At 38.0% G+C, this 20,924-nt stretch overlaps 1 protein-coding gene and 1 long non-coding RNA gene across 4 annotated transcripts in view; one reads left to right on the top strand and one right to left on the bottom strand.

Moving 5' to 3' along the window:
* Nucleotides 1–6,070, bottom strand: part of LOC131538532 (scavenger receptor cysteine-rich type 1 protein M130-like) — a 16,696-nt gene extending 10,626 nt beyond the window's left edge. The window contains 5 exon segments of the mRNA XM_058772397.1: nt 960–1,268; nt 1,362–1,661; nt 5,374–5,716; nt 5,925–5,938; nt 6,058–6,070. Coding sequence (XP_058628380.1) covers nt 960–1,268; nt 1,362–1,661; nt 5,374–5,716; nt 5,925–5,938; nt 6,058–6,070 — 979 coding nt within the window.
* A 1,445-nt stretch (nt 6,071–7,515) lies between these two features.
* LOC131539573 (uncharacterized) lies at nt 7,516–16,199 on the top strand. Of its 3 annotated transcripts, XR_009270908.1 has the most exons (6): nt 7,516–7,857; nt 13,381–13,512; nt 13,617–13,723; nt 13,857–13,932; nt 14,170–14,356; nt 14,459–16,199. It is a non-coding gene; the product is annotated as an uncharacterized LOC131539573 (long non-coding RNA). The 3 variants fall into 3 exon arrangements; XR_009270907.1 differs by having other exon boundaries at nt 13,381–13,723; XR_009270909.1 differs by lacking the exon at nt 7,516–7,857 and adding an exon at nt 13,041–13,131 and having other exon boundaries at nt 13,381–13,723.
* The last annotated feature ends 4,725 nt before the right edge of the window (nt 16,200–20,924 follow it).

Here is a 20,924-nt window from a genome sequence, read left to right as displayed (position 1 = left end):
AGAGCAACAGCAGTCTATGTGGGCTAAAATGTGGATCATTTTCCTTTGCTTTGGCCCAAATTGGATTCTACGACTACATCTTTCAAACTTCCTGAATTCTTTCCTCGCTCAGGCACAAACACCTTAATAGCCTAATAAAACACCATAATAAAACACCATATTAAAATATATTCCTAATCTAAAAAATGAAGTACTATCAAACAATTAGATGTAGCTAAACACAGCTACACAGGTGGGACAACGCAGGAATAATTAAAAAAATGGATGATGCTTTTGTTAAGGAATGAACTGATTTGAGACATTAGGTGTTTTGGTAGTTTTAGTGCATTTAGATGTGGAAAACAGATTTATTTTATTGTGATCTGTTTTGTCAGACAAAAGAGATCAATATCGATGTTCCATACTGGTCATGTACACCAATATTTTTTCATTGTTTTGTGTAATTAAAAATGTATTTATTTATTTTTGTTTTTAATGTGCATCCCTACTTTATAGGATGGGGGTTAATTATGCAATTATTTTTCCTTCTTGAGTTCAATAGGCTCAGGATAAATTAATTAAAAAAGATTTAAAAAAGATTTATTTCAGAATTCTAATTATTTACGCACTTTAATCACTGGGATCCCTGTGACCCCATCCAATGAGGAAGTGCAGCGGATCTAAACAGAACATAAACCTAATTTGGTTTGGCAATACTAGAAGCAGCAAGGGGGCCAGGGAGACTCACTGAAAGACTATAGGTACAGGTTTTGAAGAAAACGTGAGTGGCACTTGCTGTAATAGAACTCACTGCCACAATGTCATAATCAGTAAGTTAAATGAGCTACAGTACACCTCTCCTCAATAAGCCGCATGATTTGACAGTTCAAAACTTTGGTAAAGTTTTGTCAGTAGAAGAAGCAGCAGGATTAGAATTGAGATAATCTTGCAAGCATCATTGTTTGTCTAGGAGACCTTACCAGAGCAGATGACCCCAGCATCCTCAGCATGATTAGCCTTATGTTTTCCCCAATCATGTGATCCACAGTCTTTCAGTGCAGACTCTACTCCAGTACACCGCACATTTCTAATCCAGATTGGTCCTTTCCCCTGGCCAAAGTGGGCATGCTTAGGTGCAGCAACAGCCTCTCCACAGCCCAGCTCTCTACACACCACTGCAGCATCAGCCAGATCCCAATCAGAATCACTTACTGTTCCCCAACGACCATCATGAAGAACCTCTACTCTACCAGCACAGGAACTGCCACCACCCACTAATCTTAATGTTTCTAAAAGAGAGAAGGTACACAGCAAACAAGAGAATGAGAGAAAATGTATTTGGAAATGGTATATTTTATTTTATATATTTAGGTTGTGCCTACCAGAACACATAAGTCCAACATCATTGTTATGGGAACAATTGCAGCTTGAAGATGATACTGGACAGAAAGCAAACTGATACTCATCTCCTCTGCACTGAATCTCTTGTGTCCACATCTGAGTGTCTCCTTTGTCAAAAGCAGCTGCTCCCAGCACCTGTACAGGAGCCCCACAGTCCAGCTCTCTACACACAACCTCTGCATCCTGCTGGTCAAAGGCAGCGTCACACACTGTGTTCCATGTGTTCCCACGAGGCACCTCTAACCTCCCAGAGCAGCGAGAGCCTCCAACCAGCCTGATTCCTAAATCTACAAGAGATATTACAGATCACAGTTGCCAACTCTCGCAAGACAAATAAGCAACTGCAGCTTCAAAAACAAGCCCAAAACAATATTTTTTTGGATTATTTATTATCATCAATATTATGTATTATCAATTATTTATTACCAATAACTGAGCCTGCAACATATTACACAGAAACCACTCTTTTATCTGAAAAGCAAAATCAGAAGCTATTTTACAAAAATTAGCAAACTGCAACAAAAGTGGGAACAAAACTCGTCTCCAATCAGCTGTGAGCAGAATAGGATTGGAGAGATGGAAAAGAAGAAAAGCACAAGAGCTTCAAAGGGGAGCTGTAACATAGCCACATATTTATAGCCTAAAATATATAGTGGTCATTCTATGGAAATGTCCATTTTTCTGTCCCGACTTAGAAATATTACACTTGAAAAACACTAATATTACACTTTATTACAAATATTACACTTTTTAAAAAAATTTTTTTATATAATTTAAAATGAAACAATGGAACAATATTTGAACGATTACACCTTCTTGAACCATCAATGTGGCAATATTTGTTTTTAATTACGGTAATTATAAAGAATTCCAAGCACCACAAAACTGCTCGTCCCCCACAGCCATGTACAGAGGGAAAGTGCTTTATTTTAAGGTCAAACACAGGTTTTTCTAGCATTTAAAATAAAATAAAGTATACATAACTATCAAATAAATGACATAAAAAACAAAATTCGACATAAATATTATAGAAAAATATATAAAATATTATATTAAATTATAATATATATTATAATTTAATATAATATTAAAATATAATATATATTAAATTAAAATATATATTATATTAAAAAAGAAAATATTATATAATATTATTAAAAGATTATTAAAAGATTGTAAAAAAATCATTAAGCTGTATTCAAAAGCATTAATGTGTATTCATGAAGTCAAAAGGTAATCTACTAATGTGGTCTAAATTTAAATGTTAAAAAAAGAAATACATTTTAATACATCTTGCCATACCAGGCTATTCGAATCAAATGTATTTAGGATATGACTACTTGTTTTTTTTATTACAGCCCGTGATAATTAATACATGACAAAAACATTATACAAATTAGGCTAAAAGAAAGTCATCCCACTCCTCTGCGTCTGCTTCAATCATCGCTTGGATTACAGCGTCACGCGCCTTCTTTTTTCCAATGAGGGGGAGGAACATTTGGCAAATTACGCTACAGCACTTATATTATTACACTGGTTAGTATGGAGTCAATTTAATGCCGAATATATATGCAAAAGAAAATAAAGTTTTGCAAAAGAAAATAAGTTTTGCAAAGAAAAATAAAGAATTGCAAAATAGATAAATAAAACAGAGCAAAAGCAATGATTTTGCAATACATATTTTCCATGGCCATATCTACTAATTTATTTGCAATGCAGCTTTTATTTTGCGTTTCAGTCAAGTTTGAGCTTGCGATACCGTTTTCCCTTTGCGCTTCACGTTTCTGCCCGTCTCACTTTGTGGCGCTGTTTTGACATGGGGGTGGAGTCAGGGGACGGAGGCGTGTCCAACAGGCCTGGGCATGCCTCCCTGGAAGTGACGTCATCGGCCCGAGACGCAGATCACAGCTGATCCAGGCACCGTCATTGAGCAGAGGCATGCGGGCGGATCGTTTCCTTTTATTCACTAGCTTTAAAACATGCATGTTTTCATTTTATTAACAAATGTATATGTGTATTAGCAGCGTTTGCTCAAGTTAAAGAAGTTGTTAATATGAACATCTGCTGTTTATTTCTCTCAATGTGTGCACACTTTTATAGCATTAAAATGTGTATTGTTTCATCTGGTTAACTAAATGTGCATTAATAGTACTTGTTTAAAATCTCTTAACCTGTGCACAGCGCTCTGTTAGACACGCCCCCGTCCCCTGACTCCACCCCCATGTCAAAACAGCACCACAAAGTGAGACGCGCAGAAACGTGAAGCGCAAAGGGAAAACGGTATCGCAAGCTCAAACTTGACTGAAACGCAAAATAAAAGCTGCATTGCAAATAAATTAGTAGATATGGCCATGGAAAATATGTATTGCAAAATCATTGCTTTTGCTCTGTTTTATTTATCTATTTTGCAATTCTTTATTTTTATTCGCAAAACTTATTTTCTTTTTGCAATACTTCATTTTCTTTTGCAATTCTTTATTTTTCTTTGCAAAACTTATTTTCTTTTGCAAAACTTCTTTTGCATATATATGCGGCATTAAATTGACTCCATAGGTTGGCTATTAACTGCGAGAAGACAGAGTGTCAATCAATGCATTGGAGAATAAGGCGAACATAAATAAAGAAACGAAGTTGCTTGTCAGATTTCCCTAACAAACAACCATATTTTTTTAAATAAGCCCAAAAAAACCGCAACCCGTGACCAGGGATTTTTTTCTGCAACTTTACAAAAAAAGAAGCCCAAAGTCGTGTATAATATGCGGACTTGGCAACTGTGTTACAGATATGTAAAAACATTCTAAAGCACTGATTCGCAAAGTGTGGTACACAGGCTCCCTTGAGTGGTACGCAGTGGAATCACTGACTTAAATGTAAATTAAAGTTAAAAGTGTTTCCCAACCACTGTTTTCGGGTGTGCCGTGGAAAATTATATCTATATATATATAAAAAACTTCCTTATCTCTATTATATTTCTTTATTATCTTAAATCAGTGCTATTGGTCATTGTTATGTCGGTTTGTGGGTTTTTACAAATATTTTACCGATGAAAAGCATTCAAAAGAGCTTGTGACTAAACCTCGTACGGCCATTGGATCCTCAAATTGTCGGTCAAACCTCATAATTTACTGCCTCAGAGGCGGCTGTTCTAATGATGGACAAAACACAGATCTCTGTCACTCACTCGTCAAAAACTTCATTAACTCCATTTGCGTATGATTTTCAGAAAGTAAGTGCAAGTGTCTAATCAAACAAAATACCAGTTATGATGATGAAATGTTTAATTATTGGGGGAAAAAATAAAAATAAAACATACATTTCCCCTTTCTATCTTTTTTTTTTTTTTTTTTTTTGGTAAGGCTTAGTGGTGCGCCATGGGATTTTTTACATATCAAAACTGTGCCGTGGCAGAAAAGTTTTTTGGGAAACACTGTTAAAGCACTTTTAAAAAGTTTGCAAGGTGGCTAAATAATGCCTGTGTTTTTCTGATCATGTACTGTACATTTTTTACTTTACATTTAAGTACAGTGCAGTTTTTTTTAACTTTTAGGTACAGTACATTTTAATTTAATCATTTAAGTTTTTGATTTACCTGTATGCAAGCACAGTGCAGAGTTAATGTTCAAACTGTATTTACAATGTTTAAAGTGGTCGACAATAATAAATATTCTTATTAGGAATAAAACTGCCTAGTTTTTGGACTGTGCATAGCTGTAGCTGAATAATTGGGCCTACTACACTACTGTATTTTAATGTTGGTCATTATGGTGGTACTTGGAGAGCCAAATATTTTCTGAGGTGGTACTTGGTGTAAAAAGTTGAGAACCACTATTCTAAAGTAAAGCCTTAAAATATTCAGAAATGCTATACAGTTGACAGCTTAGTAGAAGTAATGTTTTGTCTTCTAATGCATGCTTCAACTGTAATTTTTTATTAATTTTTTTATAATCTGCTTAATCTAGTAAATAATGGTATGAAGAATAAATATTAACTTACCTGAGCAAATAACACCAACATCTTCACTATGTTCACAGTCATGTTCACCAATTTTTCTTCTTGGGCATTTAAATACCGAGGACTCTGATCCTCCACACGACACATTATCAATCCAGATTTTTCCTGATCCTGGTCCAAAGTAAGCAACACGTAATGTATTTGAAGAATAGTCACATCCCAGCTCTCTACACACCACTGCAGTGTTTGTCAAATCCCAATAATCATCACATACGGTTCCCCATTCTTTTTTATAATAAACCTCCACTCTACCAGCACACGAATTACTACCACCTACGAGCCTCACATTTCCTGTAGACAAGATACAGAAAGATGTATATAAAATCTATGAGATGATGGACATCAACAGAAATTGAGAAAGAGAGGAACAGAGAAAATGACCATAAGAAAAGGAAATACACTTTAATATTAATGCAAATATTACACATACACAAACTGAACTAGGTTATAAATTATGACAAATTTGTAACACTAACATAGAGTCAATCACTGTAACACGAATTCATGCATAATGATCCTGAGTGTGTATGTACCAGCTGTGGTGAGTCTGAGCACAGAAGACAAAAAAATGAGCGTTAGATAACTCTCCATCTTTACTGATTATTCACTCTGTTTGATCAACTAAGAACTGACAGATTCAAGAGAGACAGAGACAGAAGGCTTTACAACCACCAAACATCAAGCCAATCAAAGACACTTTTACCTTATTAGACAGGAGAGGAAATCATCAAAAAGTTTCACTGACTAATCAGAAGGCGTATTTATGATTCTCACCATATTTATTTAAAGTACGTCAGCGCTGATAAACAGAACTCCTCCTTCATCTAGAGACACTTAACTGGAGAGAAATATGCAAGCAGGTGACAAAGTCAAACATACAGGAAAACAGCATCAAAGCCCAGCACCTGCAGATATACAAATATTAACGCTGATAACAAATTGCTTCATGCTTCTCGCTTTGAGTTCATGTTCACAAATATTAGCTGGATACAAACATAAATCAAATTTGTTTTAATTACTGCTATTTATGCAGAAGTATATTTTTGCAACTGTTCTCAATCTCAAGTATACATATAGTATACAGAATATACATAAAACATATAGTAGTAGCATATTAGTATTACATTTTCTTTAAAAAACATAAAACATAAAAAAGACAATTAAGTATATGATAGAGTTCATCATAGGAACACAGGACCAAGTTTGTAGCTACAATTGTGTGTGTGTGCATGCTTTTGTGACATGAGGACACAAATTTGTATAATGACATGGGTATTATAAGGAGAAGGTGATTTATAGGACATTACCTCATGTCCCCATATTTCAAAAGGCTTATAAATCATATAGAATGAGGTTTTTTTTGAGAAAGTAAAAATGCAAGTTTCTTGTAAGGGGTAGGTTTAGGTGTAGGGTTGGTGTAAGGCGATAGAAAATACGGTTTGTACTGTATAAAAACCATTACGCCTATGCAATGTCCCCACAGTTCACAAAAAAACAAACATATTGTGTGTGTGTGTACTGGTACATATGGTTTATGAGGACACAAATGTGCATAATAACATGGGTACTACAACGTAAACATGGTTTAAGAGGACACTTCCTGTGTCCCCGTAAAACAAAAGGCTTAAAAAACATACAAAACGGTGTTTTATGAAATTCAAAAATTGCCAGTAGTTTACTGTAAGGGGTAGGTTTAGGTGTAGGGTTGATGTAGGGCAATAGCACATACAGTTTGTACAGTATAAAAACCATTACGCCTATAGTCCCCGTAAACCACAAATGCCAGACTGTGTGTGTGTGTGTGTGTGTGTGTGTGTGTGTACCTGTTTTTCTATTCAGGTGGGGACTTAAACCCAACCCTGCTTTAAAGGGGTCATCGAATGCCCGTTGATGTGATTGAAATTGAAGTTGATATGATTCTTTAGGGTCTTAATGAAAAGTTTATAACATACTTTGGTTAAAATTTCTCAGTAGTGTAAAAAACACCCTTTTTACCCTGTCAAAATCAGCTCTGTTTTCAGCAAGTCATTCTAGTCCATGTCTCTTTAAATGCTAATGAGCTCTGCTGACCCCGCCCCTCTCTTCCGTGGAGTGACGAGCAGACTGTAAACTTCAGCCAAGAAACTTGCTAACTAGCACATTATTAGGAAAAGGCGTTTTGCGAGGATTCATAAAAACCACTTATACTCACTTCTTCTGTAGATGAAGCTGGATCAGGAATGATTCGCGCGAACATAGACGCATTTAGGCAGATCGGGATCGGCGCATTACCTTCAAGTCTAAAGTAACGTTAATCCTCTGCGTCTTCAGCGGCTCAGATGTCGGGAGTTAATGACGACTGCTATATTCATTATTACATCCAGCAACAAACCACCTCAATCGCTTAATCGGAGACATCTTGTCTTCCCCTGCACTGGAGTCGACACAATGGTGGACTGATGACAGATCACTCAGGGCAGGTCTAAGGTAAGACACCAGTCTTATCTGTGCTGAAACACTACTGTCAATCAACTATCGTGTGAGCGGCCTGAGCAGAACTACATCATTCTGACAGAAATCTCAGAACAGCCTGATTTGAAAGAGGGGTTTTTAAAATAGGGATTTAAAAAAAAAAAAAAACACTGGGTGGATTTTTATCATTATAGGATGGATGTGTACACACACATTTATGTTCAAATAACTTTAAAGTGAATTTTGCATCCGATGACCCCTTTAAGAAATAACTGTGGTTGGTTTACATGTCACTCATACTGTCTCTTTCCTTTTTGGTGATGTTTACAGGCAAAGTGTGAGTCTGAGTTTCACTCAGATCTGTACTGTAAAGTCTAAAAGCTACTTACACACTAATGTTTCAAGAGTGACAACCACATGATCTCAGCATTGGCTGGATTTGAAGAGTTTATTTGCAAAAACATAATTCCATTTTTTTTACATTTCAAAAATCATGTTTTTTATGTTATCATGTTTTTATTGTGTTTTATTGTGTTAGCTGTATTTTATTATTTATTTATTTTTTTTACCTAATCAAAATAACCCAACTGCAGTTTGATTGAGATTAATTGGAATGCACAATGAAAAGAAGTTATCTGTTTTTGCAAATTAACTCTTCATTTGTTTTTATTAGTCTAGTCAACATTTCATATTCTGAATGTTGACTGGATTTAAAAATAACTCTTCATTTAATGTTTTTAGAATATAAATTAGAAAATTAGTTCAGTTTAGATATTTCCAACATTTTGTTAATTGTATTTTTTTTCACAGTTTGTATATACCCTAGTGAAAAATATATACTTAATTGTATTTAAAATATATTTATTTCATGATAAGTACACTAAAAATAGATTGACATGTTCATACTAACTGAAAATACATTCTAAATGTAGTTATTTCATGCTTTCATCAAGCACAAACTTAGTGTACTACAAATTAATTTGTAAAATACTATATTTTTTAAAAATGCATTTGGGGTGTCAGGAGTCCGGGTCCTGCGTTTCTCCCTCTCACCACCAGAGGTCACTATCTCCCGGATTCTATTCCCTAAACTGCACTCACCTCATTATTGATTAATTTGCCCCAACTGTTTTCCTGATTGCCTTCCCTACTTAGGCTCCCTGTGTTTTCTGTTCGGGGCTCGTTTGTCTCACGTATGTACCAGTTTATGCCTGTGATCGTCGTCTACCCTGTGCCTTGTTTTTAGTAGTAATGTTACTCTGGCTTTTTCCCCTTCGGGGTGGTTTCATTTGTGTTTTTGTTTATTTTGTGATTTATAAATAAAAGAAACACCATTTGCCAGCATTTGAGTCTTCGTCTCTCCCGTCCCGTGACAGTACGAACGAGGCCACTTGAAGACTCAGCGGCAATGGGAATTTTCTTGTACTCAGCTCCTGGTTGACAGAGGAACCAAGCCCCAGCCAGTGGGCCGCATCCCTGCCCACAAGAAAGGAGGTAGATACGTGGTCCTATTGGGAGATGGTCGACCACGTCATCTATTTGAAGGAGGTGGAGCTGCGGGGAGGGTGCCCCCCTCCCAGTCTGGGCTGTTGCTCCAGAACCTCCTCGGATCGTGCCAGCCACTTCCAGAATCTCGGGGTCTTTCTTTGGGCGCCCCGGGCTGAGACGCAGCGCGGAGGATCCTCCGCTGATGTCGGTGAGGGGAGCGGCGGTTCCCGCTCACAAAACTCCCGAAGCGGCAGTTCCCACTCACAAAGCTCCCAAGGTAACGGCGCCCGCTCGCGGAGCTCCCGAAGTGGCGGCGCCTGCTCACAAAGCTCCCGAAGCGGTGGTGTCCGCTGAGTTTTTCTCCAAGGAGGCGGGGTCCATCTCAGGCCTTTCCGAGGCGACGGTGCCCACTCACGATCCTCCCGAAGTGGCAGTGTCCACTCACGTTCCTCCCGAGGCGGCGATGTCCGCTCCCGTTCCTCCCGAGGCAGTGGTGCCTGCTCACAGGGCTCTCGAGGTGGCAGGGCCAACTCACGAAATCCCCGAAGCGGCGGTATCCACTCACGTTCCTCCCGAGGCAGCGGTGCCCGCTCACGGGGCTCTCGAGGCGGCAGGGCCCACTCACGAAATCCCCGAAGTGGCGGTAAACGCTTGTGATCCTCCTGAAGCGGCGGTGTCTGCTCACGTTCCTCTCGAGGTGGCAGTGCCCGCTCACAATTTCCTGAAGGCGGCGGAGTCCACTCACAGTTCCCCTGTGGCAGCAGTGTCTGCTGAGTTGTTCTCCGAGGGGGCGGGACTTGTCTCAGGCCTTCCCGAGGCGGCGGTGTCTGCTCGCAGTTCCCCTGAGGCGGCAGTGCCCGCTCACAAGGCTCCCGAAGCGGCGGAGCCAGCCATTGCCCGTTCCAGGGTGGCAGCTCCACACACACCGCTGTGGTGGTCGCTGGTTCTGCCCTGGGTCCCCATCCCGCCGGCGCTGCCTCAGTCCCCAGGTCCCCCTCCAGCACACGGACCTGGCCCCCCCATCCCTCCCCTTCCCCTGCTCCGTTCCCGCCTTGCCATCCCCCTGGTTGGGTGCTTGGGAACGTCTGGAAGCCATTCCTTAGAAGGGGGGTCCTGTCAGGAGTCCGGGTTCTGCGTTTCTCCCTGTCACCACCAGAGGTCACTATCTCCCGGATTCTATTCCCTAAACTACACTCACCTCATTATTGATTAATTTGCCCCAGCCGTTTTCCTGATTGCCTTCCCTACTTAGGCTCCCTGTGTTTTCTGTTCGGGGCTCGTTCGAATGAATATATATATATAATCTCTTTAAGAAAGTACACTGGCTAGGTTCTTAATTCCATCTACAACATGTTTGAAAATTGTTAAAGGTGCCATAGAATGGAAAACTGTATTTACCTTGGCATAGTTGAATAATTGTATGGAAATGACATACAGTGAGCCTCAAACACCATTGTTTCCTCCTTCTTATTTAAATCTCGTGAATAAAAAAGACCACTGAAAAATAGGCGAATCAGAACATAACACCGACTGTGATGTAACAGTTGGGATCACTAATAGTTACGCCCCCAACATCTGCATATACCCGCCCATGTTCTAGGCCAGCCGAACCTACACAGCCAAATCATCAGAAGTTCCACAGGTATCCAGCGTGTTTCTGCTAACAGGTGCTGTAAGGGCAGAGTTTCCAAACACAACTTTTGCCTACAGCACAAATGTAACAATGGGGGATTTGCAAATAAAACAATTTAATTAGTTAAATATTAAGTATAAGTAATACTTCAGTAATTTATTTTAGTTTAATCCTCTGTTGACCTGTTATGATTAGATGTACAATACAATACACTGTATTTCAGTTCTTGCTGAGTATAAAAATAGTATAGATAAAAAGAAATTGTCACGCCCCTGGACTGTTTTGTTGTGTTTTGCTCCCCATGTGTTCCGTGTGACCCAGTTTCTGTCTCCCAGTCTAATTGTTAATTTGATTCCAGGTGTCCCTCCTTAGTTCCTTCGTTATCCTGAGTTTAAAAGCCTGTCCTTTCAGTTAGTGTTTGTTGGTCCTTGAATGTCTTCCCTGCTTGTGATGTGTGTTATTTTGATTAAAAGACTCTCGTTGTGAAGAATTCCTCATCTCCTCGTTCCTGGTTCCTGTGTACTGTGACAGAAGGACCAACTGAATACAGTAACCTCCGTGTTTGTACCCTCTGTTTTGTTTCTGTGTTTTACCCAGTGTTTTTTTATTTTTTAGTTTTTTTGGTTCTGTTGTGCCCCATGGATCCCCATGTCCAACCCGAATTCCTCCTCCTGCTGGAGCAGGGGGACAGATCTCTCGAGGACCACACAAGACTGTTCCTGTGCTTAGCTAACGCCACCTGCTACCCGGAGCTCCGCCTTTGCCTCGGTTGCCAGAGCACTCGGCTCCACCTTGGCCCCCCGGATCCTCGGCATCCCCCTGGCTCGTCAGCTCTCCGTCTCCACCTCGGGCTCCTCCACCACCTGCTCCGCTGCTGTTGGTCGGCCCCCTGGAGTCAGCGGCCATGCCTCCTCCATGGCTCCTCCTGTCGGCTCCAAGTTGTGTTTGGAAACTCTGCCCTTACAGCACCTGTTAGCAGAAACACGCTGGATACCTGTGGAACTTCTGATGATTTGGCTGTGTAGGTTCGGCTGGCCTAGAACATGGGCATAGTGTTTGGTCCTTGAATGTCTTCCCTGCTTTTGATGTGTGTTATTTTGATTAAAAGACTCAAGTTCCTGATTCCCGTGACAAATGTTTTGAGTTGCAAATGATAATAATGCATAGTGATGCAGTACTTTGTATAGTTATGAACTCTATTGAAAAGGTCATTTAACCACACTTCAAATAGTGCTTTTCACAATTTTGCATGGTTGCAAGGCATGCAGCTTTACTTGCATATGTGACCCTGCAGCACAAAATCAGTCTTAAAGGGTTAGTTCACCCGAAAATGAAAATTAGGCTGTAAATTTATTTTTCTTGCCAAAAATCATTAGGATATTAAGTAAAGATCATGTTCCATGAAGATATTTTGTAAATTTCCTACCGTGAATATATATATAAACTTAATTTTGATTAGTAATATGCATTGCTAAGGACTTCATTTGGACAACTTTAAAGGTGATTTTCTCAATATTGAGTTTTTTGCACCCTCCGATTCCAGATTTTCAAATAGTTTTATCTCAGCCAAATATTGTCCTATCCTAACAAACCATGGAAAGCTTATTTAAAAAAAATGACCCTTATGACTGGTTTTGTGGTTCATTCCATATGTAGAAAGTAGTTACAAAAGTAAAGATATGTAAACAACATATAGTCATGGATTTGAAATGGTGAAATAAATTCACGAATTTGATCAGAAGGTTTGTTACTTCAGTATATTCCCAATACACTCCAATGCACCTGTACCAACACACTTTTTTCCATTAATGGTTCTTTAATGTCCCGTACAGATAACGACAAAGTTGCACTTGGAAATGTGGACTGCAGCCCTTTGGGCTGTCAAACGGTTATGAATTATTAAATGATTTATTAAAATTATCCTGACCAGCCCTCAAAACTACACAAAAAGTTAAAATGTCAAATAAATTCAGAGACGTTAACTACATGAAAAGTAACAAAATGTATTAAAATAATTTCAATTCATACATCTCATATAAATCCGCAGCGTACTGCGAGACCGTCAAACCGCCAAAACATTTAATTGTATGAGAGTGGAAGCGTGCAGACAATGGGCAGAGATGTTACCGGATGGTTTTATTCCTTCCGCATGCACTGAAACATAAGTGGTGAAATTTAATCCATCAAATTCCTTTATTTTATGCCTTTAATCGTTTGTTGTTTGATAAGCAATTTATACAGAACATCTCTAGTATATTTTTTGTAAATGTGCTGTGTGATGAAGTGCGTTATCGCATCTGTTGATATTTTAAAACTCGATTGTTATGGATCGTTAACTTGGCACTGTATTTTATTTCAGTGGTTACATTTTCTGATGCTGGCCAATGTTTTATGCAGATTTTTATTCATTTATACAGGCATATTACGATTCAGAGACGCTCAGCTTTACTTGGAAAAAGTTGTTGCAACAATTTCCACTGCCCAGTGTTTTAAAAAGGAGCGGACGTCACACCTTCCAATTCACTTCAGAAAGGCAGATGTCCATAGAGGTATGAACTTTGTGAATTATTTGTTAATATATAGTGGCAAGAAATGGTATTTAATAGTGTAAGTGGCCACTGGAGGCCGCTAGAGCTAATGCACTCTCTGTCAGGTCATACATGTGACTGGGTTTCAGGCTGTTTACCCTGGAATCTGTATAGCTGATTATCAGTTTTCTCTCGTCTGATTTCGCGCATCTCATAAGCTCAGAGACATAATGTAAGTTAATTCAGATTGTGGAATCTTGGTGCTGTTCTCTCTGCAATATTAATTTAGTTCTGTAATTCCGTTTTTCCTGATTTTTTTGTGAAGTTGTTTTCTCTTATGTCCACACTTTTATGTGCTGTTTTAGTTCAGAGACCTTCAAGCTAGCGGCTAACACAGAAAAGCAGCAATTTTAAGTTTACACCCTTGGTGAGCGGAGCGAGGTGTGTATTATTTGGCTCCATGTATACTGACTGAAAGGCTTTAAGGATGTTAAATGTCTATATTGACTGTTACTGGAAATATGTGTTGTTATTGTTAGACAACTTTAAAGGTCATTTGATTTGCATTGCATATACACAAGTGCATGAGAATTTACTGTAAAAGAAGTGATGCTTTATTTGTAAATTTGTGTCATGCTAAAAGTTATTTAATAAGCATATTTGTGTGTTTACTTCTAGTTTTCACGGTGCTCATGCTGAATACAATTGAATAAAAAGATTGCACCCGTTAGAGACTCTCTGCCATTATTAAGGAGCCAAGGGCTGTAACAAATAGTAGTCTTTTTGGAAATTGAAGTTTGCCTGCAAAATTTGGCAAAACACACAACCTAACAGCAATTGCCAATGGAAGCTGATTGAAAACAAGGTTAGTTTTGTAAGGCTTTCATATTTTACTTATACAGATGGTGTGGTGTTATAGCTGTCATGTCTTTTCCAGAAATAACTTAATAATATTCTTTTGTTTTAGAATGTCCACAAGAGCTGGCCGGTTCTATTGATTATGGGATCTTCATGTTGATGGTAAGAAAAAGAAAGGGAAAGTTAAAAAAAAAAATCTTGAAATATATCAACTTCCTTTTCATTAGAATGAAAAACATGAGGGCTTTTCACACATGAAATAGTTAACACTGGGTGAATGTAAACCCCAGGTAAACTGAATACTGGTTTATCTTGCTTCATGTTTCACACAGAATGTAATTTACCTGGGGTTGACCATTAATCCTGGGTTTTCATATGCTGCTGTTTTACATTGTACGTTTCTAAACCCCTGGTAAACATCCTTATATGCACATTTTCTGTATCAGTGTCACTGATTGGACAGACACTGCATATGATGTGATACAAAAATGCCCAAGCACTGCACATCCTCATATTACATACAGCTGACTTTATCAAGTTCATCCTGAATGTACTTTTTAGATTATAAAATAAATATACACTCTTTTTGACCCTGACTGTTGTGTTTTCTGTCAGCATTTGACAATTCTGACATCCTGTCAAATTCTGAATTTAATTGACTGTTTTTATGGAGTGCTTATTTTTGCAGTGACTGTCCGAAGCACTTGAATATGAGGTAGGCAATTGGTTTTCTGTCTATTGATAAAGGGTTAACAATGCTAAAGCCATAGAAACCCTTCTCTGGAGTAGGCTTTCATTACACCAAGTTAAAATGGTGCTAAACCCCATTACAAGTGTGAAATGTTTCTTTGCATGGGGTTAGAAGTGGTGTTTACACTGTACATATTTATACATTTATTGGGGAGGCATATATGGACTCCAACTGATGATCTGTTAACATTGTATTTTTCCCCTCCATGTGCATGTCCTTTCATTCAAATATGATGTATCCTGCTAGAGAATTTTGCAGTTACAAGGTATCTCTTTATCCCTCTCTCTCTCTCTCCTGGTCATTTGACTATAAATGAACTTTTTCACAGGAAACTTTTGTACACTTCTCTCAAGAAGAAGCCACAGATAACAGAAGGCCCCTGTCTGCACTGCAGTAAGATGGCTTTGCAACAACCAAAAGTCTTCTAAGGTTTAGTGGAAGAGCCGTGCTTTCTAAAAATTGAAAGAGGAAGACCAGGAAAAAGTCCTTCCTCAGCTTTCACAGTCTGAATCAGATGATGATTGACAACTGGCCAAAGAGCTTTAGCCTTTCGCTTCCAAATTAAAGATGATAGACTTTTTTTGTATTTATTTTTTTTAGTATATTATGTCTTTGCTACTTAAGTGGAAAAGTACATTTTATTAAAATTTAATATATTTTGTGTTTTGATTTTTAGGTTTGATGGATCTGAATTTGCTTCAATTAATTCTGTATAGAATTGTGTAATGTGTATGAAAAAAATGCTTCATTCTGAAATGGTTGAAATATTTTATTTCAAATAAAGAGTTCAAATGCTTAAGCTTTGTTTTAATTTGTGTTTTATTATTTGTGTTCAGTATTAAGTTAAGACATAAAAAACAAGATGATAGACTTTTGACTTTAGCTTTTTAAGACCCGAGAAAAACGTTTTAGGAAAAAAATAGTTTTTTCCATGTCTTTACATTGTTTAGAGCATTAAAAATAATGTTATTATTTTAGTCTCCGTCTGTGTTTGATTGCTGCTCACCTGTTTCAGTTCTTCTCGTTTGATTCCCAGTATTCTTAAGCCTTGGTTTTCCCCGTGTCTGATGGTATTGTTTGTCTTACCCCCCATGCTTAATGTGTGTACTCCTTGGATTCTTCATTAAAATAAGTTTTGAATGTTCTCCTCGTCTCCTCGCTCCTTGCTCCAGCGTAGATTGTGACAGTATCAAATCTAATTTGCATATTAATGTATTTTTGGGGCAACATGTAATGAAAAAAGTGTAATAATTGGAGAAATAATTGACACAATTTTCATAATGTATAACATTTCATAGAATATTGAAATATAATTTCTTTCCCTATTTATGTCTCCCAAAATGCGTAATAAACATGAGGACATGTATGAAATCAACGTCCGTTTTTGTAACAGAAAGTCATATTTTGATTTGAAACCACATAACATTTTCCTGAGATGTTGATTTATGGCACACAGTTTAAAAATTAGACAGATTTAAATGATAATTACAAAATATTATATTTCCATGAGAGTGTCACTAAATTAATTTCAGACATTTCTGAAGACCAAGGAGAGGGAGTGATCATGATGAAACATCCATTCATTTGGTATCTCTGAAAAGCACTGAATGTGATCTGTACCGGACATTCAGGCTTAAAACTGTGGCATGTATAGTCTCAGAGAAATTCACTAAAATATAATTTCCTCATATGAGGACGCAGGGTCTTAAGAGGTTAAAATACTTAACAAGGGGATACAAGCCAAGGGGTATGTGTGTGTGCAGGGGTGTAACGGTTCACAAAATTCACAGTTCGGTTCGATACGATACAGTGGTGTCAAGGTTCGGTGTGTTTTTGATACAGCAAAAAGAAAGAAATGCCAGAGAAATTTCCTTGATTTTTACAAATTCTTTGTTTATTAAAACTTTTTTTTTTTTTTACTTTGAACAATGATGGAGATACTTGACCCATCTTCTGGGGTGTCTTCTTGGCAGCATATAAAACAAAAATATCTCTGGTTTGAAGTATTCTAGTTAGCCTAATGTCATGTAGCAGATTAATAATTTGCAATAAGTTTAAATTCATTTAAATTGATTTTACCTTTAATGGGCTTTTCTTTTCTTTTTTTTCTTTTTTTGCAGAGGAAACACAGAAGTTTTGATTTACACTCTATTTAATGCAGCTCTGAGGGACATGTAATGCTTTAACTTGCAGTCACAAATGCATAAATGTTTTGATATTTTAAACATAAAACGTGGACAACTGATGTTTGAAATTAATTTAAAAATTAAAAGATACTTTAAATGTGAAATTAAAACCACCAGCAGGTGGCAGCAAGTCACTGTTAATAAGTGAGTCATTGCGATTGAACCGAATCAATCAATCAATCAATCAATCAAACAAACTTTTATTACAGACTCAAGGTCCAGATTTAAATAAAGACTGTAGACAACGTATACAACCCACAGCATCTATCACAGACATACAGAGTTACAGAATACAGCAATACCAGTGTCTCCACAGCTTTGACTGATACTGTGTAGTACTAACCCCTATATTTAATAAACCCACAATAATCTCATTTTTAGAAGCATTAAGCCGGCAGATAAATCTATACATAAGATCTCGTAACAGTGCTTTTAAAAGTGATCACTCTTACACTCAAACATTTCACTTGCACTATGCCGTCTCCATAGTAAGATTCTCATTGCATCATTATAAGCTACTTGCAACTTCTGTAGACTAGATGCTCTGTAGTTACACCACAAATGAGCAGTATAAAGTGTTGTACAGTATGCTTTAAAAAGTGACACCTTCACCTCATCTGAACAGAAACTAAACTTACGTAAAAGTATATTCGCCTGCATATACAGTGAGGAAAATAAGTATTTGAATACCCTGCTATTTTGCAAGTTCTCCCACTTAGAAATCATGGAGGGTCTGAAATTGTCATCGTGGGTGCATGTCCACTGTGAGAGACATAATCTAAAAAAAAATCCAGAAATCACAATGTATGATTTTTAACTATTTATTTGTATGATACAGCTGCAAATAAGTATTTGAACACCTGAGAAAATCAATGTTAATATTTGGTACAGTAGCCTTTGTTTGCAATTACAGCGGTCAAGCGTTTGCTGTAGTTTTTCACCAGGTTTGCACACACTGCAGGAGGGATTTTGGCCCACTCCTCCACACAGATCTTCTCTAGATCAGTCAGGTTTCTGGCTTTGAGCTCCCTCCAAAGATTCTCTATTGGGTTTAGGTCTGGAGACTGGCTAGGCCACGCCAGAACCTTGATATGCTTCTTACAGAGCCACTCCTTGGTTATCCTGGCTGTGTGCTTCGGGTCATTGTCATGCTGGAAGACCCAGCCTCGACCCATCTTCAATGCTCTAACTGAGGGAAGGAGGTTGTTCCCCAAAATCTCGCAATACATGGCCCGGTCATCCTCTCCTTAATACAGTGCAGTCGCCCTGTCCCATGTGCAGAAAAACACCCCAAAGCATGATGCTACCACCCCATGCTTCACAGTAGGGATGGTGTTCTTGGGATGGTACTCATCATTCTTCTTCCTCCAAACACGTTTAGTGGAATTATGACCAAAAAGTTCTATTTTGGTCTCATCTGACCACATGACTTTCTCCCATGACTCCTCTGGATCATCCAAATGGTCATTGGCAAACTTAAGTCGGGCCTGGACATGTGCTGGTTTAAGCAGGGGAACCTTCCGTGCCATGCATGATTTCAAACCATGACGTCTTAGTGTATTACCAACAGTAACCTTGGAAACGGTGGTCCCAGCTCTTTTCAGGTCATTGACCAGCTCCTCCCGTGTAGTTCTGGGCTGATTTCTCACCTTTCTTAGGATCATTGAGACCCCACGAGGTGAGATCTTGCATGGAGCCCCAGTCCGAGGGCGATTGACAGTCATGTTTAGCTTCTTCCATTTTCTAATGATTGCTCCAACAGTGGACCTTTTTCACCAAGCTGCTTGGCAATTTCCCGTAGCCCTTTCCAGCCTTGTGGAGGTGTACAATTTTGTCTCTAGTGTCTTTGGACAGCTCTTTGGTCTTGGCCATGTTAGTAGTTGGATTCTTACTGATTGTATGGGGTGGACAGGTGTCTTTAAGCAGCTAACGACCTCAAACAGGTGCATCTAATTTAGGATAATAAATGGAGTGGAGGTGGACATTTTAAAGGCAGACTAAGGTCTTTGAGGGTCAGAATTCTAGCTGATAGACAGGTGTTCAAATACTTATTTGCAGCTGTATCATACAAATAAATAGTTAAAAAATCATACATTGTGATTTCTGGATTTTTTTTTTTTAGATTATGTCTCTCACAGTGGACATGCACCTACGATGACAATTTCAGACCCCTCCATGATTTCTAAGTGGGAAAACTTGCAAAATAGCAGGGTGTTCAAATACTTATTTTCCTCACTGTACATCATATGGCGTTGCCTTTCAATATCCTCATCATCTGTCATATGTTCAGTGATAAAATCTCCAAGGTATTTTACTTACAAACACACAATGAGACTCTTGTTAGACAACTTAAAAACTGAAAAATGTATACTTTTATCCTCCTTAATTCTACAAATCATAACCACACTCTTAGCAGAATTATATAAAATATCATGTTCAAGACTGTAATCAGAACACATAGTTAAAAGCAGCTGAAGACCAGCACTGCTAGGACTAAACACCACAAGATCATCTGCATACATAATATGATTCACTAAAATATTCCCAATCATACAACCAGTTTTACAGACATTCAAACATTCAGAAAGCTCATCCATGTAAAGATTACACAGAATTGGGGACAAAATCCCTCCTTGTCTCACACCGTTACTAACCCCAAAAGGGGCAGAGACCTTATTGCCCCATTTTACTCGCATCATCTGGTGGCCATACTAATAAACCAGGATTCTCACAATGTATTCTGGCACCCCTCTTTGTCTCATTTAAAAAAATAACTTGGTAAACCCAATCAAAAGCTTTAGATGCATCAATGAAACACCTAAAAACTGATTTTTTTTTTTTATCTCTATACTTATTTATTATTTCCTTTAATGCATAAATGCAGAGATCAATACCATGTTTAGCCTTAAATCCAAACTGGTTGTCTGTAGAATTAATAAACATATTTAACCTATCCAACAAGATGTTTTCCAGCACTTTAGACAGGATACTAGCCAAGGCTATAGGTCTATAATGATCTAGGTTACCTACCATTCCAGCTTTGTTCTTAATAACTGGTACTAAAAGAACAGACAACACTGAATCTGGTAACACACTATGAATCAAAAAGCCAGTAAAACAGACAGCTAATAGAGGGGCTATCCTCTTACTTCCATACTTAAGATGTTCAGCAGAAATATTATCTAGGCCACTAGCTTTGTTTTGAGACAATTTGCTTATAACTTGATCCACTTCATGTGACATAATCACTATCGGATCATTAACTTGAATACTGTCCACATTATACAATTCATTTTGGATGCAATTAAAAAGACTACAATATTGTCCCCATAATTCAGCAATATTCTCTGCCCCAGAAACTCCATCTAAAGTACAAGGAAGAGATACTCTGCAACTATTAAAAGTTCTAACTTCTTTCCAAAAATCAGTAATATTACACTGTAAAAAGGTTGCTGTAAATTTTACAGTATTTTACTGGCAGCTGGATGCCAGTAAATTACTGTAAAAATGGTTACAGTATTTTTGCCGTATTTTCATTTACAGTATCAGTGCTGTAGTGTTTATTTTCATGTAGTTTAAACATTTTTTACCTGCAAAAAACAATCAAATTGTGGTACAGCACTGTAATCCATGATTTT

The sequence above is a fragment of the Onychostoma macrolepis genome, chromosome 04 (genome assembly GCF_012432095.1).
Source record: "Onychostoma macrolepis isolate SWU-2019 chromosome 04, ASM1243209v1, whole genome shotgun sequence".
In the NCBI taxonomy this organism is placed as follows: domain Eukaryota; kingdom Metazoa; phylum Chordata; class Actinopteri; order Cypriniformes; family Cyprinidae; genus Onychostoma; species Onychostoma macrolepis.
The sequence above is the reverse complement of the archived record's forward strand: the minus strand, read 5'-3'. Positions and strand labels throughout refer to the sequence as shown.